Consider the following 20,266-nt stretch of genomic DNA (forward strand, 5'->3'; position numbering starts at 1 on the left):
TGAATTTGGTACGGGCCTCCATCCCTGATTTTAATCGAGAAATCTTTTAAGACTCACATAATTGCTTCAACATGGCTGTTATGATCTGGTAGGAAGAAGACTCTCCTTGAATTCAAGTACATGGCGGCGACGACATCTTCATCGTTTGGGGATGAACTCGCTGGATGGTCGATGGATAACACGGTCGGCTGGTTACTGGACTTGCCGGGCCTGCAGCACCGCGAGGCCCTCATGATCCATCTGGTCCAGAACGATTTCGATGGCACCAAGCTCGTGCAGCTGTTCCGAACGTGGCAATGGGACTGGGAGCGGGTCCGTGTGGCGGGCGGCGGCGAGGGCGGCGTGCGCCTGGGGGTGAAAGGGAGGCCGCGTGACCTCGTCTTCAACGAGGCTGATAGCAAGCAGCTCTACTACGAGACCATCCGGCTGTGCGGGTACCCACCTCACCTTCACCTACCGCTAACAGCTCAGCTCTTCGCCTACGGCGCTCCTTCCCTCTTCTCGTGCCTGAAACGTGAAGCCCCTCTTGTGCTCTTCGCTGAACGTTGGTTGGTGGTCGTGTGCCCATACACCACAGGCTTGACCCGGGCATTGTGGCCGAGAGGGAGCTCGATGAAGCCAAGAAGAGGAAGCGCATGGAAGAGGACGATGAGAAGGCAAACCAGACCGGCACCGGTGAAGAACAGACAAAGAAGCAACAGCGTGACAAGAGCGGAAAGGAGCGGACGATAATCGTCGTTGACGACGACGACGACGGCGACGGTGTAGAGAAGGGCAAGGGCGGACGCAACGACTCATCGGTGATGGACCTCACGCAAGACGACGGGGCTGTAGACGAAAAGGAGCGCGACCGCGAGGCGCACAAGCAGCAGCAAGGCACGAAGGACGCGGACGGCGACGGTGGGAGCGGAGAAAAGAGCCTGCGCGACGTCCTCGTGGAGATGGAGCTGGCCGAGCGTCGCAAGCGGGAGGAGGAGGAACAGCGCACGCTCGAGGCGATTCGAAGGATGGAAGAGGAGGAGCTCGCGCAAGGCAACGGGGCTGCCGACGAAAAGGAGCGCGACCGCAAGCAGCAGCAAGGAGAGAAGGGCGAGGACGGCAACGGCGAGGGCCAAGAAAAGAGCCTGCGCGACATTCTCATGGAGATGGAGCTGGCCGAGCGTCGCAAGCGGGAGGAGGAGGAGCAGAGCACGCTCGAGGTGATCCGCATGATGGAAGAGGAGGAGCGCCTGGCGGCCGAGCAGCGGCGGCTCCAGCGCGAGAAGGAGGACGAGGAGCGGGCCAAGGACTTTGCGCGACGGATGCTCGAAGAGGAACGCACCCGGGCGCTCGAGGAGCGGAAGAAGCAGGACGACGACACCAAGAAGATGATCGAGGACATGCTGCGTCTCGAAGCCGAGGAGGAGCGAAAACGGAAGCTCGAGGAGGAGGAAACGTCGGCCCAGATCGCCAAGGAGCTCCAGGCCAAAGAGGAGGAACTCAAGGAGGGTATGTGTGTGCCTTCGTCTTCCTACGCTGGGGAGGGGGTCTCTCTTGCTGGTGCCACCCCAACTCAATTCTATTTTTCCGTATCCCTTCCCACAACCAGCACACTGCGAGATCTGCATGGATGACTTCGATCCGATGGACAAGTTCATCATGGGCGAGTGCGGGCACTACTTCTGTCGAGACTGCGCGCTCGAGTACTTCAAGACCTCGCTCAACGAGTTCCCGATCAAGGTACTGCTCTCCCTCCCGCCTAACAACAACCCTGCGAGGTGCGAGTGCGTCCCCTTCTTACCCTTTCTGTTTTTTCTTCATCTTTGAAGTGCCCCCACTGCGGAGAAGCGGTGAGCGACGACGCGCTAGAGCTCGTTCTACCGGCTGACCTGTTCAAGAAGTACGAAAAGTTCCGGTTCGAGCGTGCGTTGCAGAGCGACAAGGACTTTTGTCGGTGTCTCACTCCCGACTGCGAGAACGGCGTCATCATTGCCCGAGATGCCGGTCTGCCAGGTACGTGCTCTCTCTGAGAGTGGAGACCTCGCTCACGGCGGATTACTAACCCCCCCCCCCAACCGACAATGGTCATCGCCGATGATGTAGACAAAGCGTGGCAGTGGAAGTGCGACGTGTGCACCAAGAAGTACTGCCTCAAGTGCAACGACGACACGCACGACTCCACGTGCGAGGCCTACCAGCAGTGGAAAAAGGAGAACGGCATGGCCGATGACAAATTCCAAGAGTTGGTCGACACCGGCGTGCTCAAGCTCTGCCCGCACTGTAACATCAGGACGCAAAAGACCGAAGGTACACCCGTTTCCCGTGTGTGTTGCAATGTTTGTGTGTTTCTGAAGGTGTGATGCTGCTTGTGATGGTTCCGTTAGGCTGTAATTTTATGACTTGCCAGCTGTGCAAGAAGCCCTGGTGCTGGCAGTGTGGTCTCACACACGCGGCGTGTCCTGGAGGCCACAACTCACACAAGTGAGCGCGCGACGAAAGGACGACAACGCTCGAACTCTGCACCCTACCGCGCTGAACTGAATAAATTCACATTTCTCCATAGTTTTCTTTTTTCCCTTTTAGAAACGTCGCTGGCACTCCTAGACCCTTTCCCAAAGCACTCTAAACTGACAGCTGATGATGACCCTCCATCATCGAGCTCATGGGTTCGTTCCTTGCTGGGGGCTCAACACCGCGTCGGCGAAAATCAGATGACCACCAGACCAGTGCTTGGCTGCTTCTTGGTGGGCCTTCGCCTGGCGTGCCCAGGCTCAGTGCTTTAAATAGGCTCGCCCCGCTTCCCAGTCCACCTACGCATACCTACAAGCGCAAACACACACACTCCAAACACACTCTCATCAGCAAACAACAACAAGAGGTACCACTTCGGCTCAACGTCTTGGTAAAGTGTGGTGTGGTCTTAGCTCATTTTGATCACACTTAAATTTCATCTTCATCGTTATCAGGGAACATGAACAAGACGGCGAGAGAACTCGTGAGCGGGCAGCAGGTGGAGTGGGTCCGCCCCGACGACCTCGTGGACCAGGCCTTCCAGAAGATGGCCAAGCACGACCTCACCGCGCTGCCCGTCGTCGAGCCCTCTACCGGTACCTCCTCGCTTCACCCAACACGCTCGCCCGCTGCTCTTGGTGGGCCTCATTGGTGTCCATGGCTGTCCAGGAACCGCGCCGGGCGCCATTAAGGGATTTGTTGACGTTGTAGACCTGGTATGCTATGCACATCCTCAAGTGACCAAGTGCTTCTCACCTGATCTCGTCCCTTGTTTATTAAGGTGGCGTTCTTGGCCAACGTGGGCACTCGCATCATGACCAACCCGTATGGTGCGGGAGAGTCGCGCAGTATCGCCACCGACGACGTGGCCATCCTCCACAGGCGCTCCAAGGAGTTCAGGATCACCAACACGGTTGAGATCAGTGGTACGAGCACCCATCCTTGGACCTTGGTGCTGTGCCAGCGCACACGAACTAAACTAAACAATATTTCTCATATCTCACACTGCCACAAAGACTACTGCAAGCGCAATCCGCTGCACAAAGTGAACCAGAACATGAGCACCAAAGACCTCATCAATTTCTTCGGCAAGTCCAACGAATACATCCACCGGTATCGCGCCAATGCTCTACGCTGAGAGATGTTGCGTGGGCGCTTATTTGCATCGCTTGCTAACAACCCCGCCACCAGCGTTGCCGTTGTGGACGATAACCACAACCTGATCGGGGTGCTTACCCAGTCGATGCTCCTCCGCTGCATCCATGGCGATCTCTCTCAGATGCGCGAGATCAAGTACGTGCTCTCCTCCCAATTTCCCTCTCCCCGCTTCCTCTACCGACCATGATGGGAGACTCACCACAATCCGAATTGTTTGCCTCATCAGCGACCTCAAGGCCGGATCGCTCCGCATGACCGAAGTGAACAAGCTGGCCACGGTGCCTGCGGACATGGTCGCTTTCGATGCCTTCATGACGATGCATAAGGTGCGCCTTCCGTTCGGCCTTCTTGAGCTTCGAAGACGTTTGTTGCCGAGGATGTCTGACCTTATCTCTGATCTTCACTCTGCTTCAGGAGGGCTTGTCCTCACTGGCCGTCGTTTCCGGCAACGGTGAGATCTTCGAGAACATTTCCGCGACTGACCTCAAGGTTCCTCCTTCATCTTCGCCGCGGCTGCTTGCTTTCTGGCTCCCTGTTTGGCTCAATCCTTCCTCTTTCTCTTGTGGCCCTTCCGCCTCGTCAGGGAGCCCTTACCGATTTCAAGCGCTTGCTGCTGTCGGTGCGGGACTACCTCGCCGTCACTCGCGCAGTTGTCATTGGCAAGAAGAGGGCCGAAGGTGCGTGTGCTTTGCCTTCCTGTATCGCGCCAATCAGGCTCACCCCTGTTTCCCTCTCTATCTAGGGCTGGTGTACTGCGAAAGGGAAAAGTCTTTGGTGGAGGTGATGAACCGGATCAACGAGACCAGGGTGCACCGCCTCTACGTGGTCGACGAGCAAAGGAAGCCCGTAGGCGTGGTCTCCCTCACCGACATCTGCCATAGCCTGCAGCGTGTGATTGCTTAGACCGTCCTTTTGAGCTGCTGTTTACAGGCCAGAACCAATAAAGAAACAACACGATGTGGTCATCACTTCGTGGCCAACGTTCGTTGGTTAGTTTGTTTGTTTATTCGTCATTCCTGCGGAGAAAGTGGCCAAGAAAAGTGAGGAAATGCAAAAATCATCTTCGTTTTGACCAGTCAGACAGCAGCCGTCGCTGTGATCCTAGGGCCATAAAAAGAGAGGCCTAAAAGTAGTTACTTGCACAGTTATTCCTCCGAAGGAATGGGAACAAAAGATTAGGAGATGATACCCACCACTTATGCGTACGGTCTTTCCCGCTACCACTCTGGTTGTGGTGTTGGGAGGGCGGCAGAATCCGGCGGTAGTGACCACCCACCACTTGCACACGATGGACCCCCCCCGCGCGGAGATGACCGAACAAGTGCCGCACAACAAGTGTGTCCGTTTTCTCTTGTGCGTTCGCAACACAAACGAAGGAAGGTGACGAAGGATGGTGCGCGATTCTTATGACCCCATACCGCTGGTTTGGCTGGCTCTGGTGGTGGTCGTCGGGTGGTCGCACTGCGGCCAGGCTTCGTTCGAGCTTACGGTGATGCACACCGGCACGACCTACGCGCAGGTAACGGCCGTGGACCTCTTCAACAGCGCCTGCGAGCCGGTCAACGGCACCTACCGCTCGACGCAAGGCGCCGACCCGTGCCTGGGCGGCTTCGACCGACGGAGCACGCTCATCGAGACCGTGCGCGCCACGGCCGCCAACTCGATGCTTGTCGACGCGGGCTGTTTCTTCACCGGTTCGCTCTTTTGGTACCTGTACAACTCAACCGTCTTGACCAAGTACCACAGTCAGCTGGGCTACCAGGGCATGGCCGTGAGCCTCTTCGAGTTTGTCAACAGCGTCGAGTCGCTGGCCTACTTCGTCGAGACCCTCGGGAACGACACGGCGGTGCTGGCGGCCAACCTGGAGAACAAGGACCAGGACCCCCGGCTGGTCAACGCCACGATCGGAGTCAACGCCGTCTTCACCTTCGGCACCGAGAAGGTGGGCTACGCGGCCACCACCATCGCCGACATGGCCCCGCTCTTCGCCAACACCTACCAGCTCAACTCCTCGTCCGAGCTCGAGGGAATCCTCAAGGCCGTGGGCAAGCTGCAGAACCAGGGGGTCAACAAGATCGTCGTCACGCTCAGCGGCGTCGGCGTGCTCGACTCGGTGCTCAAGTACGTGCTCGGAATTGACATCGTCGTGCTCCGCGACGTCTACTACGCCAACCCGGTCATGAACGCAACCGTGCCGGACTTCGACCAGCCCGCCGGTCCGTACCCCCGCGTGGTCTACACGCTGTGGGGACAGCCGGTGCTCATCGTGGGCTCCGGTCGCTACGGCAAGAACCTGGGCGTGCTCAACGTCACCTTCGACGACAACGGGGTCATCACGTCGTGGAACGGCAACTCGATCCAGCTCTCCGACGCGATCGCCGCCAACGACACCATCCACCAGGAGATCGTGCAGGACTACAACAACGTGCAGGACTCCCTCGGCACGGTGGTCGGCCGCGCGGCATTCGAGATCCAGTACGAGCACCGATGCCTGTTCGGCGAGTGCGCCATCGGTGACTGGGCGGTGGACGGCCTTCGCGGGGTGGGCCAGACGCAGATTGGCATCGTCAACGGCGACACCATGAGCGGACCCTTCGCGCGGGGAAACATCACGCTCGGCGACCAGCTGCTCACCTTCCCTTACGGCGGCCAGGACCAGCTGTGGACCTTCTCGCTCGGGGGCGCGCACCTGCTCGAGGCCCTCGAGCACGGCCTCTCGCTCGCCGACAACACGGCCCCGCCGGGTTCCAACTTCGGCCGCTTCCCTCAGGTCTCGGGCCTGCGGTTCACCTGGAACGCCTACGAAGCCGTGGGCACGCGCGTGGTCGACGCCTGGGTCGAGGTCAGCCGTGGCACCTGGCGGCTGCTCGACCCCAACACCTCCTACTCGGTCACGACCATCGACTACCTCGGCCGGGGCGGCGACGGCTACAGCGTGTTCGTCGACCACGCGCAGGGTGTGGTCAACTCGGAGAAGTTCCTGCTCGACCCTCTGCTCGCGGCTCTCAACGACTCACTCCATTCGAGCCCGCTCAGCGTGCGGGTCGATGGCCGCATCACCGCCACCAACCTCACGCGCCGCACGTGCTTCTCCTCGGCAAATGGCACCGTCTGCAGCGGCAACGGCTACTGCTATCGCGGCGCCTGCGTGTGCACCACCGTCGGAGCCTCGGGCAATCTCTGCGTCATGTCATCCTCGTCGGCCTCATCCGACTCGCTGTCCTCCGCGGCCGTGGTCGGGATCGTGTTTGGTGCCGTCGTGCCCCTGCTCCTCGTGCTCATGGTGGCCGTCGCTGCGGGCGCGGTGGTGATCCCGCTGGCCGTGGCCCGGCGGAGGCGCGGCGGCGCGGAGGAGTGGCTGATCGACTTCGACGAGCTGGAGCGCGGCGAGCTGCTGGGCCAGGGCAGCTATGGCGAGGTGTACAAGGGCCTGTGGAAGGGCACCGAAGTGGCCATCAAGACCATCGGCCACGGCGCGGCCGCGATGGGCCGCGAGGGCCTGCGGGCGTTCGGGGACGAGGTGCGAGTCATGAGCCGTCTGCGGCACCCCAACGTGGTCCTCTTCATGGCCGCCTGCACGCGACCGCCGCGTCTGTGCATCGTGATGGAGTTCATGGCGCTCGGGTCGCTCTACGACCTGCTCCAGAACGAGCTCATACCGGACATTCCCCACGGCCTCAAGTTCAAGATGGCCTACCAGGCGGCCAAGGGCATGCACTTCCTCCACTCGTCGGGCATCGTGCACCGCGACCTCAAGTCGCTCAACCTGCTCCTCGACGCCAAGTGGAATGTCAAGGTACCGTTGTCGTCTTCATCTTCAGCTCGCTTTTTCGTTCGTTCTTTCTTCAAACCAAACAATTAATAATTGGTCTCTCACATGTGCCACGCGAATCAGGTGAGCGACTTTGGCCTCACGGGCTTCAAGGACTCGGTCAAGCGCAAGGACGAGACCCTGGCGCTCGGCAGCGTGCCGTGGATGGCGCCCGAGCTGCTCCTCGAGGAGGCCGACGACGTGGACTTTGTGCTGTGCGACGTTTACAGCTTCGGTATCATCCTGTGGGAGATTCTCAGCACGGAGGTCCCCTACGAGGGCCTGACCGCGGCTCAGGTGGCCATCGCCGTCATCCGGGACGATCTGCGGCCGGACATGGCCTGCGTAGCGACGGCCGGCCCGCCCGATGGTACCATCCGCGACTACGTGCGGCTCATGACCGAGTGCTGGCACCGCGACAAGACCCTGCGGCCCGTGTTCCTCGACATCATGAGCCGCCTCACCTCCATCGGCGAGACCCAGGGCAACTATCTTAGCAGCACGCACACGGCCACGAGCAGCAGCAGAAGTACCAGCCTCCACCTGCGCGACCACTATACCACCGGCAGCGGCAGCATCGGCAGCATCGACTTTGACAGCAGCCGGCACCTGCAGAGGGAGCGATCGGTCGGTCCCGATTCTTCGTTCCACACCGGCAGCACCACCTCATCAGCGCCGTCTCAGCACCACCAGCTGCGGGCCGGTGCAGCTGCCGCGCCGCCGCGAGAGAACGTGTGCTTTGCGGTGAGCGACCTCGCGCGGCTCAACGAGCTGTGGACGGCCGATCCGGCTGCAGCCAGTAAGGCCATCGCCGCCTACTCTTCGCTGGTACGGAGGCACGCCGAGGCCTGCGGGGCGTACATCTTCTCACGGTCGACTCTTCACAGCGGCGGCACCTTCTTGCTGGCCTTTGCGCAGCCGACCCAGGCGGCCGCCTTTGCGCTGGCAGTACAGAGCGACGTGCGCGCCAAGGGCTGGAGCGCGACCATTCGCTCGCGGGTCAGCCTGGCCTACCACCCCGAACGGGCCAGGGCGCCTGTCGACGACCACCTGCATACGGGCTACCTGGCCAAGGACTACGAGCAGGCGTGCCAGCTCAACGTGCAGTGCCCTTTCGGGGCCGTCATCTGCTCCACCGAGTTTGCTGAGCGCCTCCAGCAGCAGCACGACGCCAGCCCTCCGAGCTTCACGCCGTTCGACGATGTCGTGCTTCTCGGCGACTCATCGGAGCAGCTGGACAATGCCGACCTGCCTGACGACGGCAGCATCGACGAGTACGAGATAGGTCTGTGCTCATCCAATGCCTGTCCGTGGATCATCAACTCAGCCAGTCTGACGCTGGGCGGCACCATTCTGGGCGAGGGCAACTACGGCCAGGTCACCGAGGCCCTCTTTGCCCCAGCGACTGCCCTGCGGGAGCCCTTCCCCTGCTCCTCCTCCTCCTCTTCGTCGTCGTCGTCGTCGCTCGTGCAGAGGAGAGTCGCCGTTAAGCGGCTTTTCCGCCACAGGCTAGACGACGGCGGCATGCTCAACCTGCGCAAGGAGGCGGCCATTCTCAGCGGCATCGATCACCCCAACGTCGTCAAGCTCATCGGACTCTCCATCGCCGACGACCGGCTGATGCTCGTCATGGAGCTCGTGCCCCGCGGTAGCCTGCGCTCCGTCCTCTCATCGACCAAGGAGTCGTCGGCCCACCTGCTCAGCTGGCCGCAGAAGCTGTCGTTCCTGCGGGACGCCGCCCTGGGCATCGCGCACCTGCACTCGAGGCAGATCCTGCACCGCGACGTCAAGTCGTCCAACCTTCTCGTGGACGACAACATGACCGTCAAGGTGGCCGACTTTGGCTTCGCCACGACCAAGGTCGACAACGGCACCATGACCCGCTGCGGCACGCCATCGTGGACGGCCCCCGAGATCCTCTCGCCACCGACCGGTGGCACCAAGACTCGATACACGGAGAAGGCCGACGTGTACTCGTTCGGGATCGTCATGTGGGAAGTGCTCACCCAGGAGTTGCCCTACCACGACCAAGACGTGATGCAGGTGGCCATGGAGGTGTTGGGCGGCGGCCGACCACCGGTGCCACCGGACTGTGCTGAAGGCTTCAGCCAGCTCATGCAGAGCTGCTGGCACCAAGATCCCCAACAGCGGCCTGACATGAACGCAGTTGTGATGGCGCTCAGCACAGAGTGTGATGTCTGAACAAAAACCATTAAACCCTTGCCTGGGGGCGACACACTACACACCCCAAGTGCCCTTGCCTCTTCGCTTCTTCTCGTCGGTGCTTGTAGGGACTGCAGGGGTGAGCGCTCAAGAACCAAAGGAGAAGGAAAGCTCTCCGCAAGAAAATTGTGAAAAAAGGTGATTTTCTTGCGGATTGCTGGTCGTTTGATTCGATTTTGATGTGGTGAAGCTGAGTCCGCAAGTACCCGCCGGTGGAAGAACACACCACCAGCTCCCCATCATCATTGTACGCCTTCGGCCTTGATTGCCGACCTTGCTGCACGCATTGTTTGATGGCGCTGTACAGCCAGGTGCAAGCTGAACTGTACTACTCGAACGCCGACACATGCTCTTCGGCGAGAGACATCCTCACTAAGGGAATTACGCTGGCGGCTTTGCGCTTAGGCTCGCCCAGCTGCGCCGCCACAGACAGGACAGGATCCCCACCCCCCCTTGCGGGCCCGCCAACCACAGGAGTGAAAATTATACGCGCCGCTTTGCGTGCGGCTCTGTGCTGCACCCAATGCGAGGCACGACGACACTCCCTCTTGGAGGACTGGACTGTCTGTTTCTTTCGCCCTCAGCTGGTTCTCGCGAGACAGCAGTTAACACGACGATGATGCTGGGCAGGTCACAGGGCGTGTTAATGATGCTGGTAGACCCGACGGGCACAATTTGGCCTCCTTTTAGGTGCACCGGTGCTGGGCAAGAGTCTTAACGATCATCGACTTGACAACAGTCCTTTCGGTCACCCAAAGGTGGCCGATGGAGGACCAAAACTGGCAGTTAGTTTTCGGCCACACCACCTGCGACCGGGTTCGCTGTGCCGCGAACACCTGGTGATGTCCGCATTGGCTGAAAGAAGTGTCCTGACAGTTCTGTTCGTTCTCTGATCGCCGGCAGACGACGTTTCTTTGCAAGAACAAACCCGACCACCTTCACAACACTACGCACCGAAGCAGCAAGCAAGAAGCCGCTCGTCACTCAAGCCACAGACCACGCTCAGCCACCATCATGTCGGTGCCGGTTGTGATCCTCCCTTTGGTCTTCTTGCTCGGTAAGCGTCCACCCCAATCAGCGTGGCGAACGAGCAGAGCGAAGTGAGACCCGCCTCCGCGTCCTCGTGAGTACTGACTAGAGAGAATCTTGTCACCCGGTGACTAGGGTGGTGCTTTTGTACGGGTGTATCGGGTCTCACCATCAATGCCCAGGGGGAGTCCACCTCGGGCGTCATGTGGGGCCAGTGCAGTGACGGTTCGTACCCAACTTCTCTATTCCCCCTCGAGGCTTTGCGATCCACCCATTCGCCACCATATGGTGCAACTTGTTCTTTTTAGAACCTCGTCATCCGTTGCCGGGACGACGGATAGAATTACAGCCATGATCACTAATAACGCAACAACCAACCAACCGCAACAATACAAACCCCGAAACGGCGCCCGTGCAGCTTTCCCATACAAGACGGACAACGTGCTGCTGAGCTACAAGCAGGTGCCCCTCATCACGTCAGCCTGGGCCAGCCTGGAGTCGGGTGCGGCGAGCTTCGTCAGCTGCGACGGCGAACAGCCGCAAGACGTCGTGCCCCCGGGGACGCTCCAGCTGCCCGTCGCCGCCCACGCCATCATCATCGTCTACAACGTCCCTAACGTCACCGCATCCTTGGTACTTACCTTTTCCCTCAATAACCACGGGATTGGCCACATGTGCGTGGTGTTAAGTAGCGACAAGAGATCTCTTGTCGTTAATTGAGCTCTCTTAGATCCGATTGGTTGCAATGGATTAATTTATTCGAGGTGGGGGGTGGATCCCTGCAGACTCTGGACGGACCAACGCTGAGCCGAATCTGGTCGGGCAACATCACCAAGTACAACGACCCGCAGCTGACGGCCCTCAACCCCGGACTGCCGCTTCCCGACCATGACATCATCCTGGCTTACGTGTACGCACACTCTTCAGTTCTAACCCCTTAGAAACTACTTCGTGAACTTTAGTCAGTAAACTCTTAACACCTTGCCCTAAACCTCGACAGGCCGACGGACGACGGCATCTCCACCCTGTTCAAGCGGGCTCTGGCTTCTTTTGGTGATGAGTTCAAGAGCGCCAACTTCTCCTTTGACGATCTCTTGCCCGTCTCGCAGAACCGGACCTACCGAGCGGCGAATATGATCGACCGCCTCAACTACGCTGTGGTACGGACTGTGCTGTGAAACGCGCACAGACACACCACGCGCGCAGTAATTAACGATAGAGAGAGCGCGTGGCACACGACAGAACAACAAGTACGTGATGACCTATGTCGAGCGTTCGAACACCTACAAGCGAAGGCTGCCCTTGGTGAACATGATCAACAAGGCCGGCAACAACATTACGCTCAACGCCACCGCTGCCAAGAGCGCCATGGACGACTACAGCGCCGTCGTTCGTTCCGGTATAGCCACACACCGCCGCGCTATAGAGACTGTCCGCCGTGCTTTGCTGACCTCACTACCACCACCACCGCTGCCTTGGTTTGCAACAAATGCAGGCAATCTGGTCACTGACGTATTCAACGGTCCCGGCGCGCTCTCGTGGCCGATGACCTTCGTGATCGTGGCGGCCACCCGCCAGGAGTTCAATTCGTCGGTGACCGACTGCACGACTGTGTCATCGATGGCCGACATCTTCAGCTGGATGCAGGTCAACAACCAGATCTCCACGGCCATCGCCCGCGGCGGCGCGTTCACGCTGACGACAGTGTACTACAAGCGGATGATCGATGGTTTGGGCAGCATCAAGTGCGGCGGTGTGCGTGCCTTTAACTCGTCGTATCTCATCGGCGAGGGCACGGCGATCAACACTGTCAGCGATTGGATTCAGGGCTACAATGGCAACACCTTCACGCAGAAATACTTCTCCGTGCCCTCGGTGAAAGCCATCGAAGACTTGGATGCCGGCGACATCGACTTTGCCATCGGCCTGCCCTCTGGGTATGAATACGTCCATCCGAGGGGAATTTTCCGTTTAGAGTGTGGTGGGACCGCAGCAGCGGCTAATGCACGCGCACACCTCAAGTAGGGTAACACTGTCGAACAAGCGCAGCGTGGAGAATCTGGACGGCGTTGAGGCCTTCCCCGGCGCCGCCGCTGCTGTGATCCCCGTCTACAACGTACGTGTAGAATCAACCAGTAAGCCACAACGCAAGTGACTAAGCACGTTAACTCTATATGTGCAGATCCCTGAGCTTCAGGCCTCTTCTCCATTGGTGTTGAGCATCGATGTTCTTGCCGAGATCTACCTCGGCCACGTGACTTCATGGAACGATCCCTTGGTGCGCCTTCTACAGATGAGATAGGCCGTATGGTAAACAGCGGCTGACGTGACGTGATGATGTGGTGTGGGGTTGAAACGCTCCAGATTCAAGCTCTCAACCCCGGCGTTGTTCTCCCCGAGCAGCAGATTGTAGTCATCATAACTACGTCGAGCTCAAGTACCTCTCTCTCCCTTCCCCTGTTGAAGCCGAACGACCACCAACATTCTTCCATTCTTTTTCGCCAGCTGTGACCTCCGCTTTCACCAATGCTCTCGCCAAGCGCAGCCAAGAGTTCAACATAACGGTAATTTTCTTTTTCTTGTTTGTTTCTCATCATTATTCAGAACGTTCAGACGTCTTTTTTTTTCATACTACTGCCATGGCCAACAACCCTCCTCAATTCAGGTGGGCTCGAACCTGAGTGTCACTTTCCCAATCCAAGCCCTGAATCACACCATCAGCGGCCCATACTCGATTGGACCTCTGCTTGAGTTGGCTGGTACACTGGCCTATCCCTTTCGTATTTCCCCCCCCCCCGTGTATCAGCCACCACGGCAACTTATAACGCTGAGCTTTGCTCCCCCCTCGCAACAGGTCTTACGCCGTACTCACTCACCTGGACCCTTAGCGGCAACATCAACGCCAACATCACCTTTGCCTCGCTCCTTAACACGGCCGGGACCCAGGTAGTGGCGGCCACGGCTTCGTCCGTATATGCTGCTGTGTCCGACCTATCACAGACCAACATCGGCATCATTGGCCAGTTCACTCTATCTACCCATCCTACGGCATGGCCGATCGTGACGAGCCTGCCCTTCCTGCTGCGGTTGAGTTCCGAGACGTTGGACTGCTTGAAGACCAAGACGCTCATCAACTGGATCTATTGGACGCAGACCGAGGGCCAGGCCTTCCTCCTGGCCGAAGGGTATGTACAGCAGTGTGTTTTCTCACAGTGTGCTCCATTATTGATGTGCTGTAATGAACGAACACCAACATTTTTCACGCTTACTGCGCCAGGTCGGGCACCATCTCAGCTGGCCAGGTGCCCTTTATCCAGCGAAGCACTCTCTCCTCGCTTTCTACGGTGCGTACTCAAAATCCCTGCTAAACAGACGCACCACGCTGATGCATATACAAACCACCACAACAGATCATGTGTGAGGGAGAACACATGCTGTCGGTGTGGGCGTGCATTTCCGACGGTCTCGTGTGCTCCAACAACGGACGTTGTGTTGACAACCAGTGTGCGTGCTTCTCGGGCTATGGAGGGAACTTCTGTGAACAGACCTTCCAGGCCGCCACCAGCTCGTCCGACAATCTTGCCCTCATTCTCGTACGTACCACTCATAGCACACAGTGCGAGCTCTGTTCGATGGCACCACCATATGTGCGAGATCTTATGATCGTGTGTTGTGTGTTGTGTGCGCGCAACAGGGCATTGTTATCCCGATATCGGTGGCGCTGTGCCTTCTTCTTCTGTGCCTCATTCTCGCCGTGGTCTGCTTCACCAAGTACAACCGCAAGAACCGGGAGGAGTGGAACCTCAACTGGGACGAGCTCGACATGGGCGAACCGCTGGGCGCGGGCGGCTACGGCGAGGTGTTCAAGGCCAAGTGGCGCGGCACCGAAGTCGCCGTCAAGATGGTGGCCTCGACCACGCAGGTGACCAAGGAGATGCAAAAGTTCTTCGCCGACGAGATCCACGTCATGACCACGTTGCGCCACCCGAACGTGGTGCTGTTCATGGCGGCATCCACCAAGCCGCCCAAGATGTGCATCGTCATGGAGTTCATGGCCCTCGGTTCCCTCTACGATGTGCGCCCCCCTCCCCTTGTTTTCAGCCTCCATCTTGGATGGAGACTCACAGCAATACCACCACCACGAACAGTTGCTGCACAACGAGTTGATTCCCGAGATTCCGTTCAAGCTCAAGGTCAAGATGGCCTTCCAGGCGGCCAAGGGCATGCACTTCCTCCACTCGTCGGGCATCGTGCATCGCGACCTCAAGTCCCTCAATCTGCTCCTCGACGCCAAGTGGAACGTCAAGGTACAAGTTTGTTGACACCTCGCCATCCACCTCTCCCTCTCCTCGTCTGCCGTCGTGGTCACGACCTTTCTGTGGTATCTGATTCGCTCCGGTCCAGGTGAGTGACTTCGGATTGACCACGTTCAAGAGCAACATCAAGAGGGGCGGTGCGGCCGGGGTGGCGACCGTCCACTGGAGCGCGCCAGAGGTGCTCAACGAGTGCCACGACGTGGACTACATCCTGGCCGATGTCTACAGTTTCGGAATCATCCTGTGGGAGCTCCTCACCCGCGAGCAGCCCTACAGTGGCATGAGGTACGCCTAGGGCTCCTTCACCTCTTGCTGCCACCGGTGTGCTCACTCTCACAATTTGGCGGCCCATCAAAGTCCTGCGGCAGTGGCGGTGGCGGTTATTCGAAACAATACGCGTCCGACGCTGCCGTCGTCGATTGAAGACACGGATCGCGACTTCGTGGATCTGATGCAGGCGTGCTGGCACGAGGACCCCACCATTCGCCCGACCTTCCTCGAGATCATGACTCGGCTCAGCTCGTTCGAGGGCGGCATGTCGCGTTCCTCCTACACCTCCCACTCGTCGTCCAGGTATGCGCGTTGGTCATTCTCTCTCTTTTTGGGCTGTCGCCATCAGGTTACTAATTAACGCATTTGTTTGTGTTCGACTGCGGCAGTTCTTCGATGTCGTCTACAACGGATCATCGCACCAACAAGCTCAGCCACCACTCGGGTCGGTCAAGCTCGACGGCCTCGTCCGGCGACGGGTCGTCTGGCGACTCCACGCACGGCTCGGGCGTGATGGTGCCGCATGGCGTCCGCGCTCCCGACGGCGAGGTGGCGATCGTGTTTTCGGACATCACGCGCGCGGCTTCTTTGTGGGAGCACGATCCGGCCGCCATGCGCGATGCCACCGCCGCACACAACGATCTCCTGCGGTCGCTGGCGACCAAGTACGGCGGATACGAGGGCGGCGTGGGCCGCGAGCGGAACACAGGCGAGGGCTCCTTCTGCCTCGTGTTCGTGCGTGCCTTCGATGCCCTGCGCTGGTGCGTCGAAGCGCAGAACGCCCTGCTCGCCGTGGCCTGGCCCGAGACCTTGCTCTCGCACCCGGGCGCCGCCGAGGAGGTCGACGGCGGCATGGACGAGCGCACGGTCTTCCGTGGTCTGCGGGTCCGCATGGGCGTCCACGTGGGCCACCCGCGGGTAGTGAAGGACGCCATGACCCGACGCGTCGAGTATGTGGGGTCGGCGGTGAACACTGCAGCGCGCATGACCGCGCTGGCACACGGCGGCCAGGTCGTGGTGTCGCAGCAGGCGAGCGACAAGCTCGCCGTCGAGGTGACGGCCGTGGCCTCCACCGAGCGGCTGCTGACCGAGCTCACCGAGGAGAAGCGGCTCAAGAAGCTGGGTCGGTTCGAGATGCCCGACATGGTGGGTGGCGCCACCCTCTACGAAATGAAGGTGCCGGGCCTCGAGGGCCGGTACTTCGGCCGCATGGCCCTGCAGAAGGGCTACGGCGACAACGACAACAGCAACTCGGTACCGGCATCACCGCCCTTCCGCCCTAATAGTTGCAAACCCAACCGCTCACTCTCGCCTCTTGCCACGCGGGTGGTCATTCATCCCTGAACCCTCTGTTCTGTACAGAGTTCGTCAGTGCACAGCGATGACGGATCGATGAGGGACAGGGTGGGCGAGGCGATGGCCTACAAGGAAGATCACTTCCTCACGTCGGCCAACCTCTGTCGATGGGTCATCGACTTCAAGGAGATCCAGCTCGGAGATCAGGTACACCCCCCCAAGAACATCAGCGGAGACGGCTATGGCCCACCAGCTGACAAACGCAAAACAAAACAGGTCGGAATGGGTAGCTACGGTATGGTGTACAAGGGCATGTGGAAGGGCGTTGAGGTGGCGGTGAAGAAGTTCATCCAACAGAAGCTCGACGAGCGGCGCATGCTCGAGTTCAGGGCCGAGGTGGCGTTCCTCTCGGAGCTGCACCATCCCAACATCGTCCTCTTCATCGGGTCATGCGTCAAGCGACCCAATCTGTGCATCGTAACCGAGTTCGTGAAGCGCGGCAGTCTCAAGGAGATCGCGGCCGACCACACCATCAAGCTCAGCTGGCCTCTCAAGCTGCACATGCTCAAGAGCGCTGCCCTGGGAATTAACTACTTGCACTCCCTCTCACCCGTACGTCACTGTCCCCCTGGGGGGGGGGTAACTACCTACTGCACAAGTGGTGATGGTGTGTGTGCTCACAACGGTTTACGTGCCTTGGCGTGCGCAGGTGATTGTGCACCGGGATATCAAGCCGTCGAACCTGCTGGTGGACGAGAACTGGAACGTGAAGGTGGCCGACTTTGGCTTTGCGCGCATCAAGGAGGAGAATGTCACCATGACCCGCTGCGGAACACCCTGCTGGACCGGTACGCAACACGTTCACCCGGCCTCAGTCAGTGTCGCCTCGCTCACCTTGCTGATGACGACGATGAACGCAGCGCCGGAGGTGATTCGTGGAGAGAAATACTGCGAGTCGGCCGACGTGTACAGCTTTGGCGTCGTCATGTGGGAGGTGGCCGCGCGCAAGCAGCCGTTCGCCGGCTGCAACTTCATGGCGGTGGCCATCGAAGTGCTGGAAGGCAGGCGGCCCAAGATTCCTGCTGACTTGCCTCCTGTCTTCAAGAAGCTCATCAAACGGTACTTCGTATGTGCGTGCGTGTGCGTGTGTGCGTGCGTGTTTTGGAGCCCCAGTGAGAAGTGTGCTCATCTCTTACTCGCAGATGCTGGCACCGGGACCAAGCCAAACGCCCCACCATGGAGGAGGTGATATCCACCCTCGATGACCTGAAGGGCGTCGCCAACCAGGACAAGGTGTGAGCAGTTGTGAGGAGGGCCTCCTGTCTCCGGGAGACAGAAACTCCAGTCGGGGTGGAGGTCGGGCCGTTGAAATCGTGCGCAGTTTTCGCGTGCAAAAATTGGATTGATAATCACCTCCTTAACTCCGGTGCTTGGTTTGAAAACGAACAAACGACGTCCGTTCATCTTTGTTCGGTCGACCGCCAAGCATGTCGCACAATTCATGTCATCCTTTACCTTCGTCAAGGCGAATAAGCAATGTTGCCCGCTCGAGCAACGACACTCCTTTTTTAAACCATCACCATAATCATAATCATCAATATAATCAGCCCTCATCAGCTTCATCAACATCATCATCATCATCATCAAGAAGCGGCGGCCTACCACGACAAGACCCAGGCTCTGCACAGGAGACACAGCAGCCTCCACCAGGGGGGCGCAATAAGCGGAGAGTCTACTCCTCTCAGCGAGAGGAGGATGACGACCAAGTCAACGACCTCAGCGAGGACGCAGGGGCAGCGTACCACCACGGTGCGCCCCATCCGGACCACGGGGTCCAGTTCTACACGGATCCCGCCGACCTCTGCCGCGCCGTGTGCCAGTTCGCCGCAGAGGGCATTGGCCAGGGCGCTGGGGTGGTGGTGGTGGCGCGGCGCCTGCACCGCAAGGGCATCGAGCGGGCGCTGGCCGAGCGGGGAGTCGACGTGGCGGCGTGCCACGCCAGTGGCCAGCTGTCCATGCCCGACGCCGACACCGTGCTACGCGACTTCCTGGCCGAAGGCGGCATGCCAGACCCGGGCCGCTTCTGGGCCATCTTTGGCTCGCTCGTGGATGCGCACCTCGCGCGATTTCGGCACCTGCGTACGCAACACCGCACGCACGCACGCACGCACGCACTGACACACACACACACACACACACACACCACACCACTCAGGAATCTATGGCGAAATGGTGGACATCTTGTGGTCGTCGGATCGCCGCCCGGCGGCCATCGAGTTCGAGAACCTGTGGAGCCAGTTGGCCGCGCGCCAGGAGCAGCGGGGCCGGCCCTTCAGCCTGCTGTGCGGCTATGCCGTCGGCCACTTCGGGTGCGAGGAACAGACGCGCGCCTTCCTCGACCTCTGCGGTACGCACGGCCGCGTTGTGCCGGCCAAGAGCTACGAGACGCTCCGTGAGCACCACAACAGCCAGCAGCACCTCATCGCGCGCCTGCAGCAGCAGGCGCTGGCCCTGCAAGCCGAGGTCGCGCATCGCCGCGCCGTCGAGGCCGAGCTTCAGCTGGCCAAAGAGCGAGCCGAGGCGGCCAACCAAGCCAAGAGCATGTTCCTGGCCGTCATCAGCCACGAGCTCCGAACGCCTCTCACAGCCATTGTCGGTTATGCCGACCTGATGCTTGCATCGTCGTCGTCATCGTCCGCTGCAGCGGGCGAGATGCCGGCCAGCGAGAGGGGCGAAATCGTGGAGGTCATTTCGCGCAACGGCCGCGAGTTGGTGCGCCTCCTCAACGACGTGCTCGACCTCTCCAAGGTGGAGGCCGGCTCGCTGCAGATCGACAGCGTGCCCTTCTCCCCTGTGGAGCTCGTCTCCGACGTGGCGTCCGTGCTGCGGCTGCAGGCCCGCGAGAAGCAGCTGTCGATGCGGATCAACATCGGACCCGACGTGCCCGCCCGCGTGCTGGGCGACCCGTCGCGCCTGCGCCAGATCCTGGTCAACCTCACCAGCAACGCCGTCAAGTTCACCCCCGCCGGCGGCATCATCGACATGGCGCTGCGGATGCGGCCCCCACCAGTTGACAGCCCACCATTGCTCGAGTGCATCGTGCGCGATACGGGCTGTGGCATGACGCCGGAGCACGCGCAGCAACTGTTCCAGCCCTTTTCGCAGGGCGAGACGTCGGCGTCGCGGCAACACGGGGGCGCGGGCCTCGGGCTGTTCCTGTCGCGCCAGCTGGCCCGGCTGCTGGGCGGTGACCTCGTCCTGGCACAGACAGCGCCTGGCCAGGGCACCACCTTCGTGGCCACCGTGCCGGCCAACACGCCAACGATCATCCCCGATGCACTTGAGGATCAGCAAGCGGCCGATGGCTTGGCGCTGTCACGCTGCGAACTGAACGACGAGCAGACAATGACATCATGGTCACCACCGCCGGATCGACAGCTGCAGCCGATCGACTGCGCCGCCATCTCAGTTCTGGTGGTGGACGATAACTCAGTCAATCGGCGGCTCATCCAGCGCGTGCTCCAGCGCCTCGGCTACGTCGACGTGGCCTGCACTGCCAACGGCCTGGAGGCCCTGAATCACATGACGGCCCACCACTGCGACCTCATCCTGATGGACCTGCAGATGCCGATGATGGGTGGCCACGCCGCGTGCCGGGCCATTCGCAAGATCT

At 60.0% G+C, this 20,266-nt stretch overlaps 5 protein-coding genes across 5 annotated transcripts; all 5 read left to right on the top strand.

Annotated features, from left to right (window-relative positions):
* Positions 1-120: 120 nt before the first annotated feature.
* Positions 121-2,464, top strand: ACA1_077270 (zinc finger domain containing protein; the record flags this gene model as incomplete). Its single annotated transcript, XM_004335838.1, has 6 exons — positions 121-434; positions 578-1,488; positions 1,589-1,719; positions 1,809-1,992; positions 2,083-2,286; positions 2,364-2,464. The coding sequence occupies 6 exons, from the start codon at positions 121-123 to the stop codon at positions 2,462-2,464; spliced, it is 1,845 nt and encodes a 614-aa protein (XP_004335886.1).
* Positions 2,465-2,950: 486 nt separating this feature from the next.
* ACA1_077280 (CBS domain containing protein) lies at positions 2,951-4,551 on the top strand (the record flags this gene model as incomplete). The annotated part of the gene is made up of 9 exons (XM_004335839.1): positions 2,951-3,086; positions 3,160-3,206; positions 3,272-3,416; positions 3,507-3,603; positions 3,682-3,783; positions 3,875-3,974; positions 4,063-4,137; positions 4,232-4,325; positions 4,391-4,551. 9 exons carry the CDS (start codon positions 2,951-2,953, stop codon positions 4,549-4,551), a joined length of 957 nt encoding a protein of 318 aa, XP_004335887.1.
* Positions 4,552-5,038: 487 nt separating this feature from the next.
* ACA1_077290 (5'nucleotidase) lies at positions 5,039-9,661 on the top strand (the record flags this gene model as incomplete). The annotated part of the gene is made up of 2 exons (XM_004335840.1): positions 5,039-7,444; positions 7,544-9,661. 2 exons carry the CDS (start codon positions 5,039-5,041, stop codon positions 9,659-9,661), a joined length of 4,524 nt encoding a protein of 1,507 aa, XP_004335888.1.
* Positions 9,662-10,914: 1,253 nt separating this feature from the next.
* On the top strand, positions 10,915-17,892 carry ACA1_077300 (serine/threonine kinase; the record flags this gene model as incomplete). Its single annotated transcript, XM_004335841.1, has 24 exons — positions 10,915-10,936; positions 11,130-11,344; positions 11,497-11,621; positions 11,712-11,871; positions 11,954-12,110; positions 12,207-12,648; positions 12,737-12,827; positions 12,894-12,989; positions 13,076-13,148; positions 13,217-13,275; positions 13,377-13,470; positions 13,566-13,896; positions 13,989-14,055; positions 14,215-14,304; positions 14,406-14,786; positions 14,839-15,018; positions 15,116-15,312; positions 15,385-15,600; positions 15,687-16,551; positions 16,660-16,764; positions 16,801-17,205; positions 17,303-17,441; positions 17,514-17,712; positions 17,796-17,892. The coding sequence occupies 24 exons, from the start codon at positions 10,915-10,917 to the stop codon at positions 17,890-17,892; spliced, it is 4,806 nt and encodes a 1,601-aa protein (XP_004335889.1).
* Positions 17,893-18,348: 456 nt separating this feature from the next.
* Positions 18,349-20,241, top strand: ACA1_077310 (multisensor hybrid histidine kinase; the record flags this gene model as incomplete). The annotated part of the gene is made up of 3 exons (XM_004335842.1): positions 18,349-18,402; positions 18,432-18,698; positions 18,871-20,241. Coding segments are annotated over 3 exons (1,692 nt in total), but the record flags the coding sequence as incomplete, so codon positions are not given.
* Between the last annotated feature and the right edge of the window lie 25 nt (positions 20,242-20,266).

The sequence above is a fragment of the Acanthamoeba castellanii genome (assembly GCF_000313135.1).
Source record: "Acanthamoeba castellanii str. Neff unplaced genomic scaffold scf7180000084612, whole genome shotgun sequence".
Lineage (NCBI taxonomy): Eukaryota > Discosea > Longamoebia > Acanthamoebidae > Acanthamoeba > Acanthamoeba castellanii.